This window comes from Talaromyces stipitatus, genomic scaffold (assembly GCF_000003125.1).
Source record: "Talaromyces stipitatus ATCC 10500 scf_1105507295523 genomic scaffold, whole genome shotgun sequence".
In the NCBI taxonomy this organism is placed as follows: Eukaryota; Fungi; Ascomycota; class Eurotiomycetes; order Eurotiales; family Trichocomaceae; genus Talaromyces; species Talaromyces stipitatus.
Window position 1 is genome coordinate 3006078 of NW_002990113.1, and position 21613 is coordinate 3027690.

The following is a 21613-nucleotide window of genomic DNA, read 5'->3' on the forward strand; positions in this document are numbered from 1 at the left end:
CACCGTTTCTGATCTGGCAGAGAGCCCTCAGACGTGCCCTGAAGGAAACCCTCCCAGCACTCTCTTTTAGCTCTCCTGATCAGTGAATAGAAGCCCTTACGTGCTTCTCGATGCTCCTCTTCGCTAATCTCACCCGCTTGGTAGGCCTTACGAGCCTTGGAATACACGCTTCGTTCTGCCTCAATCTCACTGTTCCACCACCGCTTAGATCGAGCACAAAGCTTGATCTGTTTGCAGTGCTTGTTCAGGACCTCTGTCAATGTTCTCTCGATCCACTCAGCTTCACGTTCCACTTCCTCTGTTGAGGTTGTGTCTGTTAGTATTGGTTGAGTCTTTGCTAGTTCGTTCCAGGTGTCTTTTGCCTCCTGCAGAGCCTTTTTGTCTCCTAGTAGAGCCTCTATCTGCCACCCTGTGACTTCTTTCCTTGTGGGCTCTGTACTCATAGTTGCTGGAGGTTCCCAGCTAGCCCAGATCATAACATGATCTGATGGCGTGAGCCTCTGGCTTTCAATTTCCCATCCAGATAGAGGGCCAAGGGCTTGACTACTGATTGTGAGATCAATAATTGAGACCCTAGGCTCAGTAGATGTTTCAAATGATGCTGTAGAATCTCTAGGCTTATGAGGCCTTGTTGGCTCGTCAGGGTCGTTATTAATAAAGAGGTCATGCCTCATTATTAGATCCTCGAGGGATCTTGCGTTAACCCTCTGGTCGATATGGACATTCCACATCGGGCTGTGGGCGTTGAAGTCTCCAAGAATGAGACATCGGCCCTCTAAAATTGGTCCCCAATCGAGATCTGAAAGGGCTCTTCTTGTAAGTAGGCTCTCTCCTGAGTATGTATGACGTGCACCTAACCAGTTGTCATAGCAGTTCACTATCCTCGTACGCCTCCCCTGTTCTAGCACGTCAACCACCATAAAATATGGATGGTTAGCTAGATCTGTACGCGCCTCCACCACTAATTCTCTTACTAAATCTCTCCGAATCGCTGTCACTACTCGAGCATGTTCTCGAGGACCCTCAGGCCAGTAGAACAGGAAGCCAGGATGGCTTATCTGGTATTTTCCACGTACTGGGGGTTCCTGGAGACAGGCTATCCCGGCACCAGCCTGTAGTGCTGCTTCTAGGGCTGTATGTACTACAGCGCCTGTACGGGCACAGTTATGTTGTAGTACTATCATAGATTCTCACTTTGAGGCGCTTCAGTAGCTGACTTGAGCTCTGGCTCTAGTGGTTGTTGGCTATTTCCCTCGTGAATATCAGCCTCTAATTGCATCTCAGGCAGCAATTCATCTTCTTCTGGAGTTGACGTCTCCTCCTCTAGAGACTGTCCAGGTCTCTCCTCTGTGGTCAGTACTGGTTTTGGAGGCACTACCGCGAATGTCTCATCTAATGGGATGAGGTCTTGTAAGGATTGTTCCCTTATTCTCTGGATGGCCCTTTGACGAGCCTCCCTAGCTTTAGGGCACTTAGGAGATGTAGCCTCGTGTGCACCTTTGCAGTTAGCGCACTTGATCACTGTGTGTTTGCAAGGTTTAGCTGGCCCAACCCTACAATCCACTACTGTACATGAGTGCTCTATTGCCTCATGATTACCTGCGCAGATCGCGCATTTAGGAGACCTGCCACCACAAGCCATGAAGCCAGAGTGGCCAATTCCGCAGCATCGAGGGCAGATACTCTCAGGATTTGACTCCCAATAAGGTGCTACTCGATGGTGTCGGCCTCCAAACTTGATGCCTTTATTGATCAGTGTTCGAGCTTCCTCCAAAGAACCTACTGTGATCACAATTGTGGCAAATCTCTGGTTGCTAGCCTGTATAGTCTTGGCTCTTTTGAGCCACGTTGGCTCTCGTTTAAGCCTATATGGTGTTCCCAGCTCAATTTCTTCTTGGGCTAGTGCTAGGCCTTGGTCATTATACATGTAGCGGTCCACAGGCACTGCCTGTACCTTAACACGGTGCCACTGTTCGCTAATCTCCACGGAAATAACTGCTGGATCTGTTTGCCTTACAGCGGCTAGTAGAGTATCGTTGTAGACGGGCACGAGGGTGCTGCTGCGAGTGCCTCGCTCTAGGAGCACTGTTAAGGCCCCTGAGGCCGCGTATCCAGAATCGACTGCTCTTACAAAGTCAGGAAAACCTGCCTTTGCAAGGGCACGGTTAAGGGCCAAGAGAACATCAGCTTTCAATGCGGTCGGAGCATCTTTAGGATATCGTCGTCTGAAGATGAGGCGTCTTTCCTCCTTGCTCCGGGTACTCACAGGCTTCCAGTCAGTTATCGATAGAGCCTTAGAGGGTGCTGAGGCCTGTTTCTTATACTGGACGGTTTTCCATCCTCCAGATTGGGTATTATTCGCGGCAATAGCGGCCCATTTCGTAGGTGCGGGCTTGGTCAGTGGCTTAGCGGTAGTTTCAGGCTGTTTGGTGGTCTGCGCGGCGGTTCCAACTACTTTTTTGGGGCCCTCAGGTGGCTGTACGGCTTGTTTCGTAGCCTTTGTTGGATTCTGATATCGCGGCTGCGGCTGAGGTGCGGTTGAGTTTATCGCGCGGCTCTCAGGCGCGGCATCTAGCTGTATTGGGGTGGACGCTAAACCTCCCGTGGAAGCGGCTCTTGGCGGTGGCCCGTGCGCCGCAACCTCACGCGTTGTGTCACAGGGGTCGAGTGGTAGGATTTGACGGCTTTGTAGCGCGTTCACGTAAGTCTCTAGGCTCTCTAGCCTAGCGTTGAGGGTGGTAATAAGACCCTGTTGCATGCTGATCACGTTTCTTGCGGTTGTAAGCTCGACGGAGAGCTGTTGGACAGCCTCTTGCGTTTGGCTGTTGAGATCCTCAATCAGGCTCATCACGAGGCTGTTCTCTATGGGAGCACTTGTTGCACGTATTGTGGCAAGTGTAATCTGTCTTTTTGGAGCTGCGTTCAATCCAGATCTAGTTATTGGGGTCCGAGATCCTATGGTCAGCCTAGAAGCCTTCCTTTTCTCGAGGGTCGTTCTTGGAGTCTGTTGCGTTTCTCCAGTCTGTCGTGGCTCTTGTAGAGTATCTCTATTATCCAAAGTAGGTTCTTTGGACTGATTCTGGCTGTCTTGAAGTCCTGCAAACAGTGCAGGGGCATTTAAAGGCAGCTGTTGCGGTTCCTGGGTGGGTGTCGAGAAATCGACCCCAGATCCAGGTCCCATGATTTCTGGATCCCCAGCGGCCCGTGGAGGCCTCTCTGGGTTTTCCATGAGGGTGTTTCGATGCAAAGAAGCCTGCAAAGGCCCTTGCAAAGCTCAATAGGCGTAGGAATAGGCGATCGATCAAGGTCAATTCTGAAGAGACCAATATTGAACAACATTCATCAGAAGGATGCTGAACGGAGAGATAAGCTCATAGAGACCAAGGATCTGGCTCGAGTCCACTTCTGCACCCAGGATGCAGAACCACAGTCACCCCCGAGAAGGTATGGGCGCAGTCACAAAAGGAGCCAAGAAGCAAAGAAGGACCCAGAGGAGCTAGCTGAAAAGAGGGCTGTTTGTCAGTCAATTTATACTGCAGTTCAAAACTGAACTTGCTGTAAAGGTCTTCCTTCCAAGATTGAATGTCGGTCTCGGATTCTTGAGCTTCATGAGTGAATTTGGTTAGGAAATCCTGGAATCTCATCTTGCCAGTCATCTGGAGAGCACAGTATCTAGCCTTTGCATTGATGACTCAATTAATGTCTTCAAAAAACATGTCGTTAGCATTGGTGAAGGGATGAGGGGAGTCCTTGCGGAGATGGGGCATCAAATGCTTGGCTGCCTGACCCTTGTATATCTTTTTTTACAAAAAGGATTCAATCCTTAGTATTTGGGTAGTAATCCGCATTGCTCTCTAGGGTCCCTTCCACATCAATTAACCAAGACTTAAAGGTCGGATCGACACCGTCTGAAAGCTTCGCTCCTTTGGGTAACTTGGTGGATTTTGGCGCGTAGGTCGGTCTTGGTGTGCCTTCCTCGCTACCTCCCCAACCACTAGTCTAGAGGTGCAACTTGGCAAAAGCTTGCATGTATTGGTCACATTCTTCTTGGAGTTCAATATTATTATTATTATTATTAATCAAGTTTATTGTCCGTACCCAGCCCTACTGGCTATGACAGACCACTGGAAGTCTTGGTGACGCCCTATCGGCCTCACCCCTATCAGAATCATACATGCAAAAATTCAAAAATCACTATCTCGTCCCCATATCGCCTATATGCCAGGGACCTTTGGGCACTCTCCCTAGGCTAATCCTTCCGGAGATCCCTTATAGTTCCAAACCCTGAGTTGTATGTAACTAGAGAAAAAGAGTAGACAAGGTAATACACAGAGAATCAACGCATCGAATCAACTCCTTATCAATACTAACAACCAACTGATCATTAATCACTATTACTGAATGATATCAATCCTCTGAGTCTATACGATCCATTCACCGAATTCTTTACAGTGAGTTGCGAGGATGTGTAGTAGTAGTAGTAGTAGTAGAAGAAGAATTGTAGCTAGCCACGGTCTAAAGAGCCGCTATCCAGGTTTGTGCCTAAGCCTGCAGGCACCAAGAAATCCGCAGCACAGCCACGAGTGGTGCGCCATAAGGGCGTGCCACAGAGAACGGAAGCTAAGGAAACAAGACTAACAAATGCAAACATATCAAACAAATAAAATAAATAACCAATTCACTTCAAAACCACATATCCTCATATCTTTCAACCCACACATCTTCGCACTCATGACATACAAACTGTACGGTTTTCTCATATTCCAACTATTCTATAGAACTCACAAATCTCACCCTTCGCAAATCCGACCCTTATGTCCCCTACTAGCATCCCTGTTGGCTAGCTCCGAATCCCTCGATCCAAGGCTCGTGTTCGTGTCAATATTGGTCATTACTGATAATGAGGCTGACCTAGAGCGCCTGTCATCTTCTTGTGCATTCGTACGTGTTCCAACGTCAGTGTCCTTGTCATTTGCAAGCGCTGATTGAGCTGCTGTTTCTGCGCTTTCATACATGCTTATTGCTTCTGGATCTGTCACATGGAATTAGTCTAACACTTGCAGATCAATGATAAATTATGCGATTGTGACCGCAGCTGTCTTTTCGCTGAGCAGCTTTTGCAAATTGTTTGTTCCAGGTGTCTTTTGCCGCCTGCAGAGCCTCCTTGTCTCCTAGTAGAGCCTCTATTTGCTAGCCTGTGACTTCTTTCCTTGTGGGCTCTGTAATCGCCGTTACCCTCCGCCCAGCTTGCCCAGATCATAACATGATCCGACGGTGTAAGCCTTTGGCCTTCGATTTCCCATCCAGATAAGGGCCCGAGGGCTTGATTACTGATTGTGAGATCAATAATTGAGACCCTAGGCTCAGCAGTTTCATTCCCTAATGATGCTGTAGAACCTCTAGACTTATAAGGCCTTGTTGGCTCGTCAGGGTTATTATTGATAAAGAGGTTATACCTCATTATTAGGTCCTCCAGGGATCTCGCGTTGACCCTCTGGTTGATGTGAGTATTCCACATCGGGCTATGCGCATTGAAATCTCCAAGAATGAGACATCGGCCCTCTAAAATTAGTCCCCAATCAAGATCTGAAAGGGCTCTTCTTGTAAGTAGGCTCTCTCCTGAGTATGTATGACGTGCTCCTAGCCAGTTGTCATAGCAGTTCACTATCCTCGTACGCCTCCCCTGTTCCAGCACGTCAACCACCATAAAATATGGATGGTTAGCTAGATCTGTACGCGCCTCCACTACTATTTCTCTTAATAAATCTCTCCGAATCGCTGTCACTACCCGAGCATGTTCTCGAGGACCCTCAGGCCAGTAGAACAGAAAACCAGGATGGCTTATCTGGTATTTTCCACGTACTGGGGGTTCCTGGAGACAGGCTATCCCAGCACCAGCCTGTAGTGCTGCTTCTAGGGCTGTATGCATTACAGCGCCTGTACGGGCACAATTGTGTTGTAACAGTATCATAGCTCCTCGCTCTGAGGCGCTTCGGTGGCTGGGGTAGGCTCTAGCTCTGACTCGTGAACATCAGCCTCTAATTGCATCACAGGTAGCAAATCTCCTTCGTTCTCTCGAGTCAGTGTCTCTTCCTCTGGAGGCTGTTCAGATCTCTCCTCTAGGGTCAGTACTGGTCTTGGAGGGACTATCGCGAATATCTCATCTGAAGGGATGAGGTCTTGTAAGGAAAGTTCCCTAGTCCTCTGGATAGCTCGTTGACGAGCCTCTCTAGCTCTAGGGCACTTGGAAGATGTGGCCTCGTGTGCACCATCGCAGTTTGCGCACTTGATCACCGTGTATTGTATGGGGACGAGATAGTCATTTTTGAATTTTTGCATGTATGATTCTGATAGGGGTGAGGCCGATAGGGCGTCACCAAGACTTCCAGTGGTCTGTCATAGCCAGTAGGGCTGGGTACGGACAATAAACTTGATTAATAATAATAATAATAATAATAATTTTGATGACTGAGCAGCTTTATGATCAAATTTATGCAAAAGTTGGGTCACGTTGGGTCTTAATGGGTTTTATTGGGGCCCCAGCATTGGGTCCGGGTGTGACGGCTCAGCCCTAGCTTTCGGCTTGGCGTCACTTATTGATTGGGAATCCTTTGAATAAAGGTCTCCATCAATAAATGTGATATCAATCGGCATTGTCATTTGTTATTGATACGCACTGATTCCCTATTGAGATGCGGGTGAGGCAACAGAGGTTTGTATGAGATGGACGTTACTATCAATGAGATTGTTTTATTGGGGTTGCCTCACGTGACGATCGCACTGCGGATTAGTCTTCACCTAACGTCCTGCGTACTGCGGGGTTCTTCCTTTTTACAACTGCCTCACGAGAGTCAGCCGCTCCCCTCCGCAAGTTGCTCGTCATCTCTCACGCAGTCAAGACTTGATTTTTCCCACCCACCTCCCTATGTACATAGATTCATAGTGCCATTACAATATAGACAATTGCCTCCCCACAAGGGAGCGCGGACGGGGCCCTCTCTGACGTTGTGGTCATACGCTTTGCGCGTAAGACCTCAACGACAGGTGACCCGTTGCGGCCAAACTATACATACATTGCCTATCTTGACTGAGTGAGGTCACCAATAAATGAGTAAATATGGGTAGAGGTGGAGGAAAAAAAAAAAAAAAAAAACAGCGAGATCCTGATTTGACGACGAACCACGCTTATTGAGCTTTCCAAGGGCCTTTGCAGGCTTCTTAGCATCGAAAAACCCTCATGGAAAGTCCAGAGAGGCCTCCAGGGGCCACTGGAGATCCAGAAATCATAGGACCTGGATCTGGGGTTGATTCATCGACACCCTCCCAGGAACCGTCACAGCTACCTCCAACTACCCGTGCACTGTTTGCAGGACTTGGAGACTGTCAGAAACAGTCCAATGAACCTACTTTGAGCAACAGCGACGCTCTACAAGCGCCACGACAGACTGGAGAAACCCAACAAGCCCCAGGAATGATCCTCGAGAAAAGGAAGGCCTCAAGGCTGACTATAGGATCCCGGACTCCTATAACTAGGTCTGGATTGAGCGCGGCTCCGAAGAGGAAGATTACACTTACCGCAATGCGTGCAGCGAGTGCTCCTGCAGAGGATAGCCTCGTGATGGGCCTGATCGAGGACCTCAACGGCCATCTGCAAGAAGCGGTCCACCACCTCTCCGCGGAGCTGACGACTGCCAGAAACGTAATCAATACCCAACAGGGCCTCATTACTACTCTCAACGCTAGGCTAGAGAGCCTTGAAACTTACGTGAACGCGCTACAAAGCCGTCAGATCCTACCACTCGACCCCTTCGCTGCAACGCGTGAGGTTGCGGCGCACGGGCCACCGCCAAGAGCTGCTTCCACGGGAGGCTTAGCGTCCACCCCAATACAGCTAGATGCCGCGCCTGAGAGCCGCGCGATAAACTCAACCGCACCTCAGCCTCCACCGCGATATCAGAATCCAACAAAGGCTACGAAGCAAGCCATACAGCCACCTGAGGGCCCTAAAAAGCCCGCACCTACGAAATGGGCCGCTATTGCCGCGAATAACACTCAATCTGGAGGATGGAAAACCGTCCAGTATAAGAAACAAGCCTTGGCACCCTCGAAGGCTCTGTCAACAACTAATTTGAAGCCCGTAAGTACCCGGAGTAAGGAGGAGAGGCGCCTAATCTTTAGACGACGATATCCTAAAGATGCTCCTACTGCATTGAAAGCCGATATCCTCTTAGCCCTTAACCGTGCCCTTGCTAAGGCAGGTTTTCCTGACTTTGTAAGAGCAGTCGATTCTGGATACGCGGCCTCAGGGGCCTTAACAGTGCTCCTAGAGCGAGGCACTCGCAGCAGCACCCTCGTGCCCGTCTACAACGATACTCTACTAGCCGCTGTAAGGCAAACAGATGCAGCAGTTATTTCCGTGGAGATTAGCGAACAGTGGCACCGTGTTAAGGTACAGGCAGTGCCTGTGGACCGCTACATGTATAATGACCAAGGCCTAGCACTAGCCCAAGAAGAGATTGAGCTGGGAACACCATATAGGCTTAAACGAGAGCCAACGTGGCTCAAAAGAGCCAAGACTATACAGGCTAGCAACCAGAGATTTGCCACGATTGTGATCACAGTAGGTTCTTTGGAGGAAGCTCGAACACTAATCAATAAAGGCATCAAGTTTGGAGGCCGACACCATCGAGTAGCACCTTATTGGGAGTCAAATCCTGAGAGTATCTGCCCTCGATGCTGCGGAATTGGCCACTCTGGCTTCATAGCTTGTGGTGGCAGGTCTCCTAAATGCGCGATCTGCGCAGGTGATCATGAGGCAATAGAGCACTCATGTACAGTAGTGGATTGTAGGGTTGGGCCAGCTAAACCTTGCAAACACACAGTGATCAAGTGCGCTAACTGTAAAGGTGCACACGAGGCTACATCTCCTAAGTGCCCTAAAGCTAGGGAGGCTCGTCAAAGGGCTATCCGGAGAATGAGGGAACAATCCTTACAAGACCTCATCCCATTAGATGAGACATTCGCAGTAGTGCCTCCAAAACCAGTACTGACCTCGGAGGAGAGATCTGGACAGTCTCTAGAGGAGGAGACGTCAACTCCAGAAGAAGATGAATTGCTGCCTGAGATGCAATTAGAGGCTGACATTCATGAGAGAAATAGCCAACAACCACTAGAGCCAGAGCTCAAGTCAGCCACCGAAGCGCCTCAAAGTGAGGATCTATGATAGTACTACAACACAACTGTGCCCGTACAGGCGCTGTAGTACATACAGCCCTAGAAGCGGCACTACAGGCTGGTGCCGGGATAGCCTGTCTCCAGGAACCCCCAGTACGTGGGAAATATCAGATAAGCCATCCTGGCTTCCTGTTCTACTGGCCTGAGGGTCCTCGAGAACATGCTTGAGTAGTGACAGCGATTCGGAGAGATTTAGTAAGAGAATTAGTGGTGGAAGCGCGTACAGATCTAGCTAACCATCCATATTTTATGGTGGTTGACGTGCTAGAACAGGGGAGACGTACAAGGATAGTGAACTGCTATGACAACTGGTTAGGTGCACGTCATACATACTCAGGAGAGAGCCTACTTACAAGAAGAGCCCTCACGGATCTTGATTGGGGACCAATTCTAGAGGGTCGATGCCTCATTCTTGGAGACTTCAACGCCCACAGCCCGATGTGGAATGTCCATATCGACCAGAGGGTTAACGCAAGATCCCTCGAGGATCTAATAATGAGGCATGACCTCTTTATTAATAACGACCCTGACGAGCCAACAAGGCCTCATAAGCCTAGAGATTCTACAGCATCATTTGAAACATCTACTGAGCCTAGGGTCTCAATTATTGATCTCACAATCAGTAGTCAAGCCCTTGGCCCTCTATCTGGATGGGAAATCGAAAGCCAGAGGCTCACACCATCAGATCACGTTATGATTTGGGCTAGCTGGGAACCTCCGACAACTGCAAGTACAGAGCCCACAAGGAAAGAAGTCACAGGGTGGCAGATAGAGGCTCTACTAGGAGACAAAAAGGCTCTGCAGGAGGCAAAAGACACCTGGAACGAACTAGCAAAGACTCAACCAATACTAACAGACACAACCTCAACAGAGGAAGTGAAACGTGAAGCAGAGTGGATTGAGAGAGCGTTGACAGAGGTCCTGAACAAGCACTGCAAATAGATCAAGCTTTGTGCTCGATCTAAGCGGTGGTGGAACAGTGAGATTGAGGCAGAACGAAGCGCGTATTCCAAGGCGCGTAAAGCCTATTAAGCTGGTGAGATAAGCGAGGAAGAGCATCAAGAAGCACATAAGGGCTTCTATTCACTGATCAGGAGAGCTAAAAGAGAGTGCTGGGAGGATTTCCTTCAGGGTACGTCTGAGGGCTCTCTACCAGATCAGAAACAGTGTTGGGCAGCCTTACGCTATACTAAACCACAAACACAAGGCACCACACCAGCTCTCACTGATGAGGCCTCTGGGGAGGTGATTGCAGCCACCTTTAGCAAGAAGGAGGAGGTTTTTAGACACCGTGCTTTTCCACAGGCTCCAAACAGTAACATGGAGTTACAGCTTCCTGAGCCAGGATCTGCCCACAAGCTGATGAATGAAGAAGCCGTCAAGAATGCTCTCTTTAGCCAGGGACTAGAGAAAGCTCCAGGTACAGATTTACTGAACTTCAGGGCTATCAGGCTCTTATGGAATCTAGATTCGGAGCGTGTGGTTAGCCTGACTAGGCAGTGCCTCAGGCTTGGGATACATCCACATGTCTGGAAAACAGCCAAGGGAGTTCTACTGAGAAAGAACGGCAAAACCAACTACACACTGGCTAGTGCGTATCGGGTGATAAGTCTATTGAAGTGTCTAGGCAAGGTGATTGAAAAGCTTGTTGCAGAGTTAATTACAAACTTTGCAGAGGCTCAAGACCTCTTCCACAATGGTCAATTTGGAGGCCGTCGGCAACGCAGTGCAATTGATGCTGTGGCATATCTAGTGGAGGAGATCCATCAAGCTTGGGCAAATAGAAAGTTAGCTGCAGCTCTATTTATGGATATTGAGGGGGCCTTTGACCATGTCATCCTAGCAAAACTGGTAGAGGTGCTCAGAGAGGCTAGCGTGGATGGAGATCTTATACATTGGGTGATCTCATTTCTATCTGACTGGCGAGTCACTCTTGTGATTGATGGACATATGGGAAAGGAAGTACCGATAAGCTCTGGGTTACCTCAGGGCTCTCCGGTGTCACCCATTCTCTTTGTTCTATACGTTCATGGGCTATCAAGAGCCATTGAGAGGAGTGTGCCGGAGGTTCGATGTCTATCCTTTGTGGACAACCAAGGCCTAATAACAGCCGCAAGCTCAGTGAAGGAGGCTTGTAGGATCCTTGAGAAAGCCGCGGAAGTAGCCATCAAGTGGGGGGTGGCTAACGGGGTACAATTTGATCGCAAAAAGACTGAGGCCGCTTTCTTTTATAGATGACACAGACGTCAAGTGGCTCAAAACATATCTCAAGCCCGGATTAGGGTTGGAGGCGAGTTAGCAACTGTCAAATCTACAGTACGGTGGCTCGGGATACTCCTAGACAGCCAACTTACATGGAAGAGCCACTACAACGCTTGAATTAAGACAGCAAGAAATACGATAATCAGGTTAAACTCACTCTGCAGAGCTAATGGGTTACCTCCAGCATTAGTGAGGCGCATACAGAAGGCTACAGTGCAAGCCCAATTGCTGTGGGGTGCTAAGATATGGTGGCAAGGCCAGAAAACATGGGCACAAAGGATCCAGATTCTAATTAATAAGCAAGCCAGAGGTATTACGGGCATGTTCCCAAAAACCCCAATCGGAGCCCTAATCAGAGAGGCAGCGTTAGAGCCAGCGACAGTCTTAATAGACGCTAGAGTAGCTTGATACACAGCGAGGCTACTGGCCCTACCTGACACACATCCTACAGCGCAGATACTTCTAGTCACCCTCAGACATGGTGACCTTCACGCACAACCTGGAGAGCAACCACTGGACGACCAGGAATGGGCCTCTAGAGACAACAAGATGCTAAATCGACTAGACCAAAGGCTTGCAAAGCACCTTGCTCAACGACTAAGCAGAGACCCCTCTGGAGGAATTGAGAGAACTGAACAATATGAGCTCAAAAGCTTCCCAGGCTCAATCCGAGTACTTGACAATGAAGAGGCTCTAACGGAGGCTAACCAACAGCGTGCTGGAACAACGTTCTGGTCAGATGGCTCCAGGCTCGATACAGGACGTGCAGGAGCTGGAGTAGCTTTACAAGCTGTACCTGGGGGTCCCTAGGAACACGTAGAAGTGCCAATGGGCCATGGACATGAGGTCTTTGACGCGGAACTAATGGGAGTGGCTACAGCGCTTGAATGGGCCCTTGAAAGGCAGCCTCTTGGTCCTATCTGGGTGTTCCTCGACGCGCAGAATGCTATTGATCGCCTCAGATCGACAAGGCCAGGCCCTGGGCAAGCCCTTGTTCTTAGGGCTCACAAGGCAGCTGAGAAACTAGCCTTGAGAGGCCAGCCAGTCACAATACAATGGGTCCCAGGCCACTCAGGGATTGAAGGGAACGAGCAGGCTGATCAAGCTGCTAAACGTGCAGCTAGTAAACAAACCGCGCCTGGTTTTGAGCACCTATCTTTAGCGCACGTTAGAAGGGCTTGCACGGAAGCAAGGAGAGCCGCAGTATCTAAATGGGCTCAAATCAATGCTGTACAAGGCAGGCATAGAGATGGATGTGTCTACAAGATGCCTCGAGGCTGGAACCTTGACCCAGTGGCAGGAAAAGCTCCGAAAAGATTGGCTAGTCGATACTACCAGTTAAAGACAGGACATGCCCCAATTGGTACCTATCTATACCGGATAGGCCAACGGGAATCGCCTGAGTGTCAGGCCTGCAAGGAGCCTCATGAGACAGTAAGGCATGTACTCTTTGAGTGCCGTGGACGTCGTGCAGGACGAAGAACTCTCTATCAAGCCCTCAAAAAAGCAGGCGTGCCACTGCCTACAGCGGCTGAGGAAGACCCCGAGGCTAGGCTATTTGCTGAGCCTAGAGCGACGCAGGGCTTGCTGCAATTCGTGGCTGAAGCCAACCTATTCAATGATAAGGAGCGGACAGCCAGAGAGGCTGAGTCTAGTGATGCGTGGGGGTGGGATACGTTGGAGGAAGGTGGCCTAGGTGTCACATTGGAGGATGAATAGGGGTGAGGGCACGCTAGTCAGAGTTTGTACTGATTAGGTGTGCCCACGGGTTTGGAACTATAAGGGATCTCCGGGAGGATTAGCCTAGGGAGAGTGCCCAAAGGTCCCTGGCATATCGGCCACATGGGGACGAGATAGTGATTTATTTTTGGATTTTTGTATGTATGATTCTGATAGGGGTGAGGCCTTTAGGGTCTCACCAAGGCTTCCAGAGGTCTGTCATAGCCAATAGGGCTGGGTACGGACAATAAACTTGATTAATAATAATAATAATAATAATACTCCCCGGAAATAGGCAACGAATTCGTGCAGTGGTGGCTTCAGACTGATTTTGGGAAAAAGAGACAGATATCTTGGGATGCAAAACGAGCTGCAAACTGCTGGAAAAACTTTGATCAAGTAGCGTTTGAAAAAGATGGAAAGCCTGGGGTTATGTGCCATCAATGTCGGAAGGTGCTTGATCACCCTGCGTCGGCTCACTCAGGGACATCTTCAATGAACAAGCATTATAATGGGATAAATTGCCGGAAAGCTGCCTTAGCTACAGGAAAGAAACCAAACATTAAGCTTGCATTGGAGCATGCGGTATATCCAAGACCTGACTTTGACAGTAAGCATCCTAGTTCTGACCTCAACATCTAGGCGCAGAATGCGACAGTACAAAGATTCGATGAGCGAGTTTGGCAGTAGAAGCTTGCTCAGCTCCTCACTGTATCGCATCTACCCTTTCTTTTTCTTGAGCACACCGAGTTCCGTGATTTAATCTCCTACGCCCGGCTAGCACCATCAATGCCAGAAATTCCTTCCGCCAAGGTTATGCGCCGGCAGCTTCGAGACCTTGTCCGTGAGAACCAAAAGAGTATCCTTCAAAAACTCCCTTCTGGTGTGAAGCTATCACTTGCCCTGGATTGCTGGATATCTCCATTCCGACAAGCATTTATGGTGATTACAGGATAGCTGGATATCTCCATTCCGACAAGCATTTATGGTGATTACAGGATACTTTCTCGATGAGAACTGGGAATATCATGAGATATTACTAGGATTTGAACACTTGCATGGATCTCATTCTGGTGCAAATTTGAGTGTAGTGCTCTTCCAGCTGCTACAGGAGCATTGGATCACCGATCGAGTGCTTGCGGTAACTACCGACAATGCTTCAAATAATATTACTCTTATGGCAAGTGTCCATGAGGCGATTGAGTCACTACAATCCTCGAACGATGTCGTTATCATTCGGGTACCCTGTATTGCACATGTGATCCAGCTGAGTCTCAAAGATCTCCTTGGGAAGATGAAGGCTGCTCCAAAGATTGATATGGCTGAGCAGACATGGTCTGATGATCGGGTGGATAGTCTTCGTGCGAGACAGCAGAAACGCGAGATCGTGGACACTTTGAATAAGGTGCGACAAGTGGACTATCTTATCTGCATTCTTCAGCCTTTTCACCGATTCACGACCCTTCTCTCGAAGTCCAAGGATGTCACCATCCATCGGGTTTTTAAGATCTACAATAAGTTGTTTGACCACCTGGAAAAGTCAATTAGACAGCTTAGACGGAAGAGGGTCGCTTGGAAGTAGGTGATGCTTGCATCTCTCGAAGCAGCAAAGGACAAGCTCTCAATTTACTATAAAGACACTGACAACATGGATGGTCATCTCTACGCCATTGGCACCATTCTTTCTCCACAGGATAAACTTCAGTTCTTCTCAACCGCAGACTGGGACCCAGAGGAAGGCGGAATTAATTACCGAGCAACTTATCGCCAGAGCCTTGAGTCCTCTCTCGAGAAGTACTCGGAGAATCTTGCCCAGGAGCAGCAGATATTGGGTGCTCCCCCAACGAGTACGGCAACGGATGAATTTGATTTAGCCTGTATTCGGGACGAGTCACAGCAATCTCAGATTCGACAGCCAGTTCAGTCTGACGAGCTTGCAAGGTATCTTGACAGCAGTGAGTGTCTCTTGATCTCGATGGGAATAATTACTGATTCCTCTTTAGACGCAGTCCCAAATGCCCAACCTCGAACCTGGTGGAAATATCACCAAGATGAATTCCCTGGAATGGCGAGGCTTGCACGAGATGTTCTCTCTATTCCAGCTAGTAGTGCAGGAGTAGAGCGGCTTTTCAACTCTGCACGAGATATCTGCCATTATCGTCGAGGCTCTCTACAGCCTCAAACAATCTCAGATCTTATGATGTATATGTGTACATCACGGTTCGAGATTCATGAAGAGGAGCGAATAATGCTCTCTGAATATCTTTCAACTCAGGAGATACAGGCTGCAAAGGAAGAGAGAACTCAGCAACAAATCACCGTTGATCCAATTAGTGATGATGAAGAGGATGAAGGGCTTTCTACAGAGCCCCAAGCAACTTCGCATGGCCCATCTACAAAGGCACTTGGCAAAAGACGCCTAAGGGATATAGCCGAGGATGCGGAAAGTGACCAGGAGGATGATAGTGAGATTATGTCTCTGCCAGAGATTCAGCACCGAGTGTCAGGTAGAGTTCGCAAGCGTTCAAGGTTGCTTGATGGATATGAGATGTAGAACATGTAGTTTAATTCGTTTAATTCATTTAATTCATTTTGATTCAATGCTTTCAGGGTGATTAGAGCTAACCAAGTAGACCTACAAATGCTGTAATTGAGATACGCAAAAATACCGCTAAAATCTACAGAATTTATGCACCTCGTGACCTGATGATGTTTGCACTGTTTTACGACCCTGAGGGTCGGGTCATACCATCAACGACCCTCCCCTTATGGAGGGTCAGGGTTGGGGCTGATGACCCCAGAACCTCCGTGGTCCGGGTCGCGGTCCGGGTCGTCAGGGTGACCCGCGGGTCGTGGCGAGGTCTAGAAAGGTCCAAGATTGGAGTGCGCGCTTGGAAGGCTGAGTGACAAGTTTTTTGGTAGGTTTCCCTGCCTTTTGCTTGTCCCACTGTTTCTCCCAGGCATCCTTGGTTGATTGGCGTATTCTGCGCTTTGCAGCTGCTGCGAGTATGGTCCAGTTGCCGATATCTCCTGGCACAATCTGCCTTCGTGCACCTATTAGAGCTGCACGTTTTGCAGCCCTGTCTGCGGCTTCGTTTCTAGGAATGCCCTCATGGCCTGGAATCCATCTTAGCGTCACGTCGATATACTCATCCATGCACTTTCTTAGTGAATTGATATAGTTATGAATGTACATTTGGCTAGAGACTATACGCGGATTCATAAGGGTTCTGAGCGCAGCTTGGCTATCTGAGAAGATAACTAGCTTCTTGGCTTATATATTCTGATCTGCAATCTGAAGCGTGGTTTCAAGTGCAAATTTGATGCCACAGGTCTCAGCTGCATACACGGTTGAGGTGCCTTCCATACCAATACACTCTGTTGTTTTCCTGGCATATCGGCCATATGGGGACGAGATAGTGATTTTTGAATTTTGCATGTATGACTCTGATAGGGGTGAGGCCAGTAGGGTGTCACCAAGGCTTCTAGTGGTCTGTCATAGCCAGTAGGGCTGGGTATAGACAATAAACTTGATTAATAATAATAATAACACTCTGTTGTTTTCCAAAGGCTGGGATGACCATGGATGTGCCAATATAGCCTTGATATCCACTGCCGTCTATGTATATTGCAATATGCTTATTCTTATGTATGATGTCGTTATGCACTGATATTGTCTTTTCTCGCTCATCGATCATAATCTTTGGAGGCTCATGCCACGGTGCCTGGACGTACGTGAGTTGGCTCTCCCATCGCCCTGCCAAGGTCCCCGGGGGAGCCAATAAGTATCCGCCCTTCTTCCAAGCATGAGCTTCCATGGGAGCAGTGATGCATATAAACCGTATCTGTTTCAAACCGTTTCAGTTAAACTGAAACGGGCCGCTGTTTTGTTTCAGTGAAACGATTGACTGATCCGTTTCAGTAGGTTTCAATCGTTTCAGTTTTAGGTTTTAACTTGTAGCCTGCACACACCGCGCCTCTCTCCAACTGTGACGGTTAGACATGGCAAGGCCACAGTAAGGCACTGGAGCGGCGAGGTCACAGGGTAGGGTTCTAAAGCCCTAGGAACAAAGAACTGGGAATGACTTCAGATGACACCAGATTAGGAAAGGGGCACACACACAGAGCATATAAAATCCCCTAGAGCGGCGGATTCCTGTTCTTCTTCTTCTTTCCCCTCTCATGCTTGATATTCTCGTTGAATCGCACCTCTATATGTAGCGTTGGCTAGTTCAAATACATGAGATTGGCACTATCACACCAACAATCAACCATCTTACTATATTCTATCTTGTTCACTATCACCTCCACTTTCCTAAGTCCGATCCTCCACGCTTTATTGAAAATTGTAACTGCATTATTAAAATGTCTAATACCGCATCCCATGATGAATTTGACCTTGTTAGCTTGGCGTCTAACCCTACTGAGGTTACAGAAGGCTTAGAAACTAGCTTAAGATACCAAAGGTCTGCATCTTCTGTCGCATCAACAGCCAAGCCTCAACACAAGAAGAGACGTTCCAATAATCTCTTATGGGAACATACGCGGCCTCCAAAGGAGGGTGAGGATGTGAGGAACAAACACAAACAAGAGATTTACTACTGCAAGCACTGTATCTCCTATGCTAGTATACCGGCCTCAGTACGCTTTCGAGAACATCTAAAAATACACTAGATATGTATCATAGTAACCGCAGAAGGTGTCTCACGCTTTGCATTTAATAATATAATCAAGGATATCTTTGGGAAGCAGCTGGAGAAACAGGCTGGACATGATATTGATCAGGAGAAGCACCTCCGTACAGCTATACAAGAAGCTGAATTCAAAGAAGCCTGTGTCCGACTTATTACGGTTTGCAATCTTCCTCATTCACTACTGGATTGGGCTGAATTTTGGGCTGTTATCCTATCTGTTAGTTATATGGCTAAAGAGACACTCAAAGTTGCGCAAACGATGTCCCACAACTTATCAAATCAACCTATATCCTCCATTGAGAACAGCTTATACAGAAGCTACAGAAGTCACTCTCTTGGATACACTTCTCCATTGATATGTGGACTGCACCACAAAAGACAAGCTTCTAGGCCATTGTTGCACATTGGGCTGATACAGATACACGCAGTATTGAGTGCGCTCTGTTATTATTAAAGGAGTTTAAAGGCTCACATAGTGGTGAGGAGCAGGCGCGAGTGTTTATCGAGGTTATAAATGAGGCAGGCCTGCAGGGCAAGCTCGGTTGTTTAATAATGGATAATGCGACATCCAATGACAAGATGCTCCGCTATATCACCAAGGAGACCGAAAACTTTGATCCCATTCTTTACCGGGTCCGCTGCTTTGGCTATATTATCAACCCTGTGATTCAAGCCTTTCTATTTGGTGCAAAGAATCACGGTGGCGAGGATCTTATGGACCAGGAAGAGGCTATCAGTCTAGCTATCAAGGAGATCAGACTCCTGACCAAAGAAACAAATCGCGATATCCGTGATAAGGTGGCGGTATCCTGTGAGTGACGCAAGTTGGGATCGCTAGGCAAGCTCCACAATATCAATATCTGGGTACGGGCATCGACCGAGAGATATCAAAATTTTATTAAAGCTATTGGCCGCGCAATCCTAATAGGTAATGATACTCGCTGGAACTCCTGGAGCGCGGAGATTAACGTCGCACTAACCAAGCGCTGAGAACTACGCGATTGGATTGAGGAGCACTAGGATGAATTGGCTGAGGATACACTAGATCGAGATGACTGGCAGGAGCTTGAAGACATCAAGGAATTCTTACAGCTGTTTATGGATTGCACATTGAATACCTAGGGTATTGCAGATTCTCTTAATATAATCTTTACCGCTATGGAGTTCTTTGTCAAACATTTTCATGAGATGAAGAGCAAGCACAAGGATAATCTTTAGATTCACACACGCATTCTTACAGCCTGGTTTAAGTTTGACCGGTACTATAAGCTCACAGATGAAACTGTCATATATGTGGCATTGATGCTCCTCCATCCCGAGCTATGGAAGCAGTATCTTAAAACGGTGTGGGCGCACCAACCCTAGTATATCAAACCCGCAATTGACTCCACGAGAAAGTTATGGACTGAGTACTTCAAGCCTGCGTCCTCTTCAATAAACATCTAAGATCTCGATGCAATACGCAACCCTATTCAACGTTGGCGAGCAGACGAGATCATGCGCAATTATAGAAGAATTCGATGACTTCATTAAAGGCACCACTATTCTGATTGGAACCCAGCAAACAGCGCTTAAATGGTGGCTTGAACTAGTGCACCAGACTATCTACCCAAACCTCACACAAATGGCTATTACTATTTTTACAATCGCACCTATATCAGCAGGGCCAGAATAGGTATTTTCTGGTGCCAAGCACACAATTGCACCTGAAAGGGTCAGTCTAGGGGCGGCAATGGTGGAGATAACGGAGTGCCTAAAGAGCTGGGTAAGGATATTATTATTATTATTATTATTAATCAAGTTTATTGTCCGTACCCAGCCCTATTGGCTATGACAGACCTCTGGAAGCCTTGGTGAGACCCTAAAGGCCTCACCCCTATCAGAATCATACATACAAAAATTCAAAATAAATCACTATCTCGTCCCCATGTGGCCGATATGCCAGGGACCTTTGGGCTGGGTAAGGATATCGCTAGGGACATAATAGGCACCTTTAAGTGGCGTCTTCAGGGATAGCTGTTCATTAGTTGAGGCGGCAGAGTACCTCGAGCAGGTCCTAAAGGTTGCAGAAGATTATTATTATTATTAATCAAGTTTATTGTCCGTACCCAGCCCTACTGGCTATGACAGACCACTGGAAGTCTTGGTGACGCCCTATCGGCCTCACCCCTATCAGAATCATACATGCAACATTCAAAATCACTATCTCGTCCCCATATCGCCGATATGCCAGGGACCTTTGGGCACTCTCCCTAGGCTAATCCTTCCGGAGATCCCTTATAGTTCCAAACCCGTGGGCACGCCTAGTCCGTACAAACCCTGACTAGTGTGCCCTTATCCCTATTCATCCTCCAATGTGACACCTGGGCCACCTTCCTCCAACGTATCCCACCCCCACGCATCGCTAGACTCAGCCTCTCTGGCTGTCCGCTCATTATCATTAAACAGGTTAGCTTCAGCCATGAATTGCAGCAAACCCTGCGTCACTATAGGCTCAGCAAATAGCCTAGCCTCAGGACTTTCCTCAGCCGCTGTAGGCAGCGGCACTCCAGCTTTCTCGAGTGCTCGATATAAAGCCCTCCGTCCTGTACGGCGTCCTCGACATCCAAAAAGCACATGCCTCACTGTCTCATGAGGCTCCTTGCAAGCCTGACACTCAGGCGATTCCCGTCGGCCTATCCGGTGTAGATAGGTGCCGATTGGAGCATGTCCTGTCTTCAGCTGGTAGTAACGACTAGCCAGTCTTTTTGGGGCTTTTCCCGCCACTGGGTCAAGGTTCCAGCCTCGAGGCATCTTGTAGACACGTCCGTCTCTATGCCTGCCTCGTACAGCGTTGATTCGAGCCCATTCAGATACTGCAGCTCTTCTTGCTTCCGTGCAAGCCCATTGAAAGCCGATATCCTCTTAGCCCTTAACCGTGCCCTTGCTAAGGCAGGTTTTCCTGACTTTGTAAGAGCGGTCGATTCTGGATACGCAGCCTCAGGGGCCTTGACAGTGCTCCTAGAGCGAGGCACTCGCAGCAGCACCCTCGTGCCCGTCTACAATGATACTCTACTAGCCGCTGTAAGGCAAACAGACCCGGCAGTTATTTCTGTGGAGATTAGCGAACAGTGACACCGTGTTAAGGTACAGGCAGTGCCTGTGGACCGCTATATATATAATGACCGAGGCCTAGCACTGGCCCAAGAAGAGATTGAGCTAGGAACACCATATAGGCTTAAACGAGAGCCAACGTGGCTCAAGAGAGCTAAGACTATACAGGCTAGCAACTAGAGATTTGCCACGATTGTGATCACAGTAGGTTCCTTAGAGGAAGCTCGAACACTGATCAATAAAGGCATCAAGTTTGGTGGCCGGCACCATCGAGTAGCACCTTATTGGGAGTCAAATCCTGAGAGTATCTGCCCTCGATGCTGCGGAATCGGCCACTCCGGCTTCATGGCTTGTGGTGGCAGGCCTCCTAGATGCGCGATCTGCGCAGGTGACCATGAGGCGATAGAGCACTCATGTACAGTAGTGGATTGTAGGGTTGGCCCAGCCAAACCTTGCCAACACACGGTGATCAAGTGCGTCAACTGCGAAGGTGCACACGAGGCCACATCTGCTAAGTGTCCTAGAGCTAGAGAGGCTCGTCAAAGGGCTATCCGGAGAATGAGGGAACGATCCTTACAAGACCTCATCCCATCGGATGAGACATTCGCGGT

General features: G+C 48.5%; 9 protein-coding genes across 9 annotated transcripts in view, besides 14 other annotated features; 5 read left to right on the forward strand and 4 right to left on the reverse strand.

The window, feature by feature from the left end:
* The window catches only part of TSTA_070310 (reverse transcriptase, putative), a gene marked incomplete at both ends in the record, with an annotated part of 5089 nt that extends 4415 nt beyond the window's left edge, over nt 1-674 (reverse strand). The window contains one exon of the mRNA XM_002340964.1: nt 101-674. Coding sequence (XP_002341005.1) covers nt 101-674 — 574 coding nt within the window. The remainder of the gene's footprint in view (nt 1-100) is intronic.
* Nucleotides 27-1112: a mobile genetic element.
* Nucleotides 1113-1180: 68 nt separating this feature from the next.
* On the reverse strand, nt 1181-3229 carry TSTA_070320 (uncharacterized protein; the record flags this gene model as incomplete). The annotated part of the gene is made up of 2 exons (XM_002340965.1): nt 1181-1497; nt 1600-3229. The coding sequence occupies 2 exons, from the start codon at nt 3227-3229 to the stop codon at nt 1181-1183; spliced, it is 1947 nt and encodes a 648-aa protein (XP_002341006.1).
* Nucleotides 3230-4058: 829 nt separating this feature from the next.
* Nucleotides 4059-4078: a microsatellite.
* Nucleotides 4079-4468: 390 nt separating this feature from the next.
* Nucleotides 4469-4490: a microsatellite.
* Nucleotides 4491-5245: 755 nt separating this feature from the next.
* Nucleotides 5246-5899: a mobile genetic element.
* A 536-nt stretch (nt 5900-6435) lies between these two features.
* Nucleotides 6436-6460: a microsatellite.
* A 777-nt stretch (nt 6461-7237) lies between these two features.
* On the forward strand, nt 7238-10176 carry TSTA_070330 (uncharacterized protein; the record flags this gene model as incomplete). The annotated part of the gene is made up of 2 exons (XM_002340966.1): nt 7238-9209; nt 9551-10176. The coding sequence occupies 2 exons, from the start codon at nt 7238-7240 to the stop codon at nt 10174-10176; spliced, it is 2598 nt and encodes an 865-aa protein (XP_002341007.1).
* Nucleotides 9292-12954: a mobile genetic element.
* Nucleotides 10555-13215, forward strand: TSTA_070340 (reverse transcriptase, putative; the record flags this gene model as incomplete). Its single annotated transcript, XM_002340967.1, has 2 exons — nt 10555-11424; nt 12307-13215. The coding sequence occupies 2 exons, from the start codon at nt 10555-10557 to the stop codon at nt 13213-13215; spliced, it is 1779 nt and encodes a 592-aa protein (XP_002341008.1).
* A 258-nt stretch (nt 13216-13473) lies between these two features.
* Nucleotides 13474-13496: a microsatellite.
* A 14-nt stretch (nt 13497-13510) lies between these two features.
* TSTA_070350 (uncharacterized protein) lies at nt 13511-13825 on the forward strand (the record flags this gene model as incomplete). Its single annotated transcript, XM_002340968.1, has 1 exon — nt 13511-13825. A coding segment is annotated over one exon (315 nt), but the record flags the coding sequence as incomplete, so codon positions are not given.
* Nucleotides 13579-14169: a mobile genetic element.
* TSTA_070360 (uncharacterized protein) lies at nt 14005-15769 on the forward strand (the record flags this gene model as incomplete). The annotated part of the gene is made up of 4 exons (XM_002340969.1): nt 14005-14098; nt 14214-14620; nt 14798-15170; nt 15219-15769. 4 exons carry the CDS (start codon nt 14005-14007, stop codon nt 15767-15769), a joined length of 1425 nt encoding a protein of 474 aa, XP_002341010.1.
* Nucleotides 14168-15415: a mobile genetic element.
* A 212-nt stretch (nt 15770-15981) lies between the features above and the next one.
* Nucleotides 15982-16372, reverse strand: TSTA_070370 (uncharacterized protein; the record flags this gene model as incomplete). The annotated part of the gene is made up of 2 exons (XM_002340970.1): nt 15982-16077; nt 16124-16372. 2 exons carry the CDS (start codon nt 16370-16372, stop codon nt 15982-15984), a joined length of 345 nt encoding a protein of 114 aa, XP_002341011.1.
* Nucleotides 16085-16657: a mobile genetic element.
* Nucleotides 16658-17580: 923 nt separating this feature from the next.
* Nucleotides 17581-18899, forward strand: TSTA_070380 (uncharacterized protein; the record flags this gene model as incomplete). Its single annotated transcript, XM_002340971.1, has 4 exons — nt 17581-17827; nt 17903-18126; nt 18300-18713; nt 18735-18899. The coding sequence occupies 4 exons, from the start codon at nt 17581-17583 to the stop codon at nt 18897-18899; spliced, it is 1050 nt and encodes a 349-aa protein (XP_002341012.1).
* Nucleotides 18192-19226: a mobile genetic element.
* A 157-nt stretch (nt 19227-19383) lies between these two features.
* Nucleotides 19384-19680: a mobile genetic element.
* A 1-nt stretch (nt 19681) lies between these two features.
* Nucleotides 19682-19704: a microsatellite.
* A 545-nt stretch (nt 19705-20249) lies between these two features.
* Nucleotides 20250-20702, reverse strand: TSTA_070390 (uncharacterized protein; the record flags this gene model as incomplete). The annotated part of the gene is made up of 2 exons (XM_002340972.1): nt 20250-20332; nt 20387-20702. The coding sequence occupies 2 exons, from the start codon at nt 20700-20702 to the stop codon at nt 20250-20252; spliced, it is 399 nt and encodes a 132-aa protein (XP_002341013.1).
* Nucleotides 20511-20795: a mobile genetic element.
* Nucleotides 20796-21613: the final 818 nt, after the last annotated feature.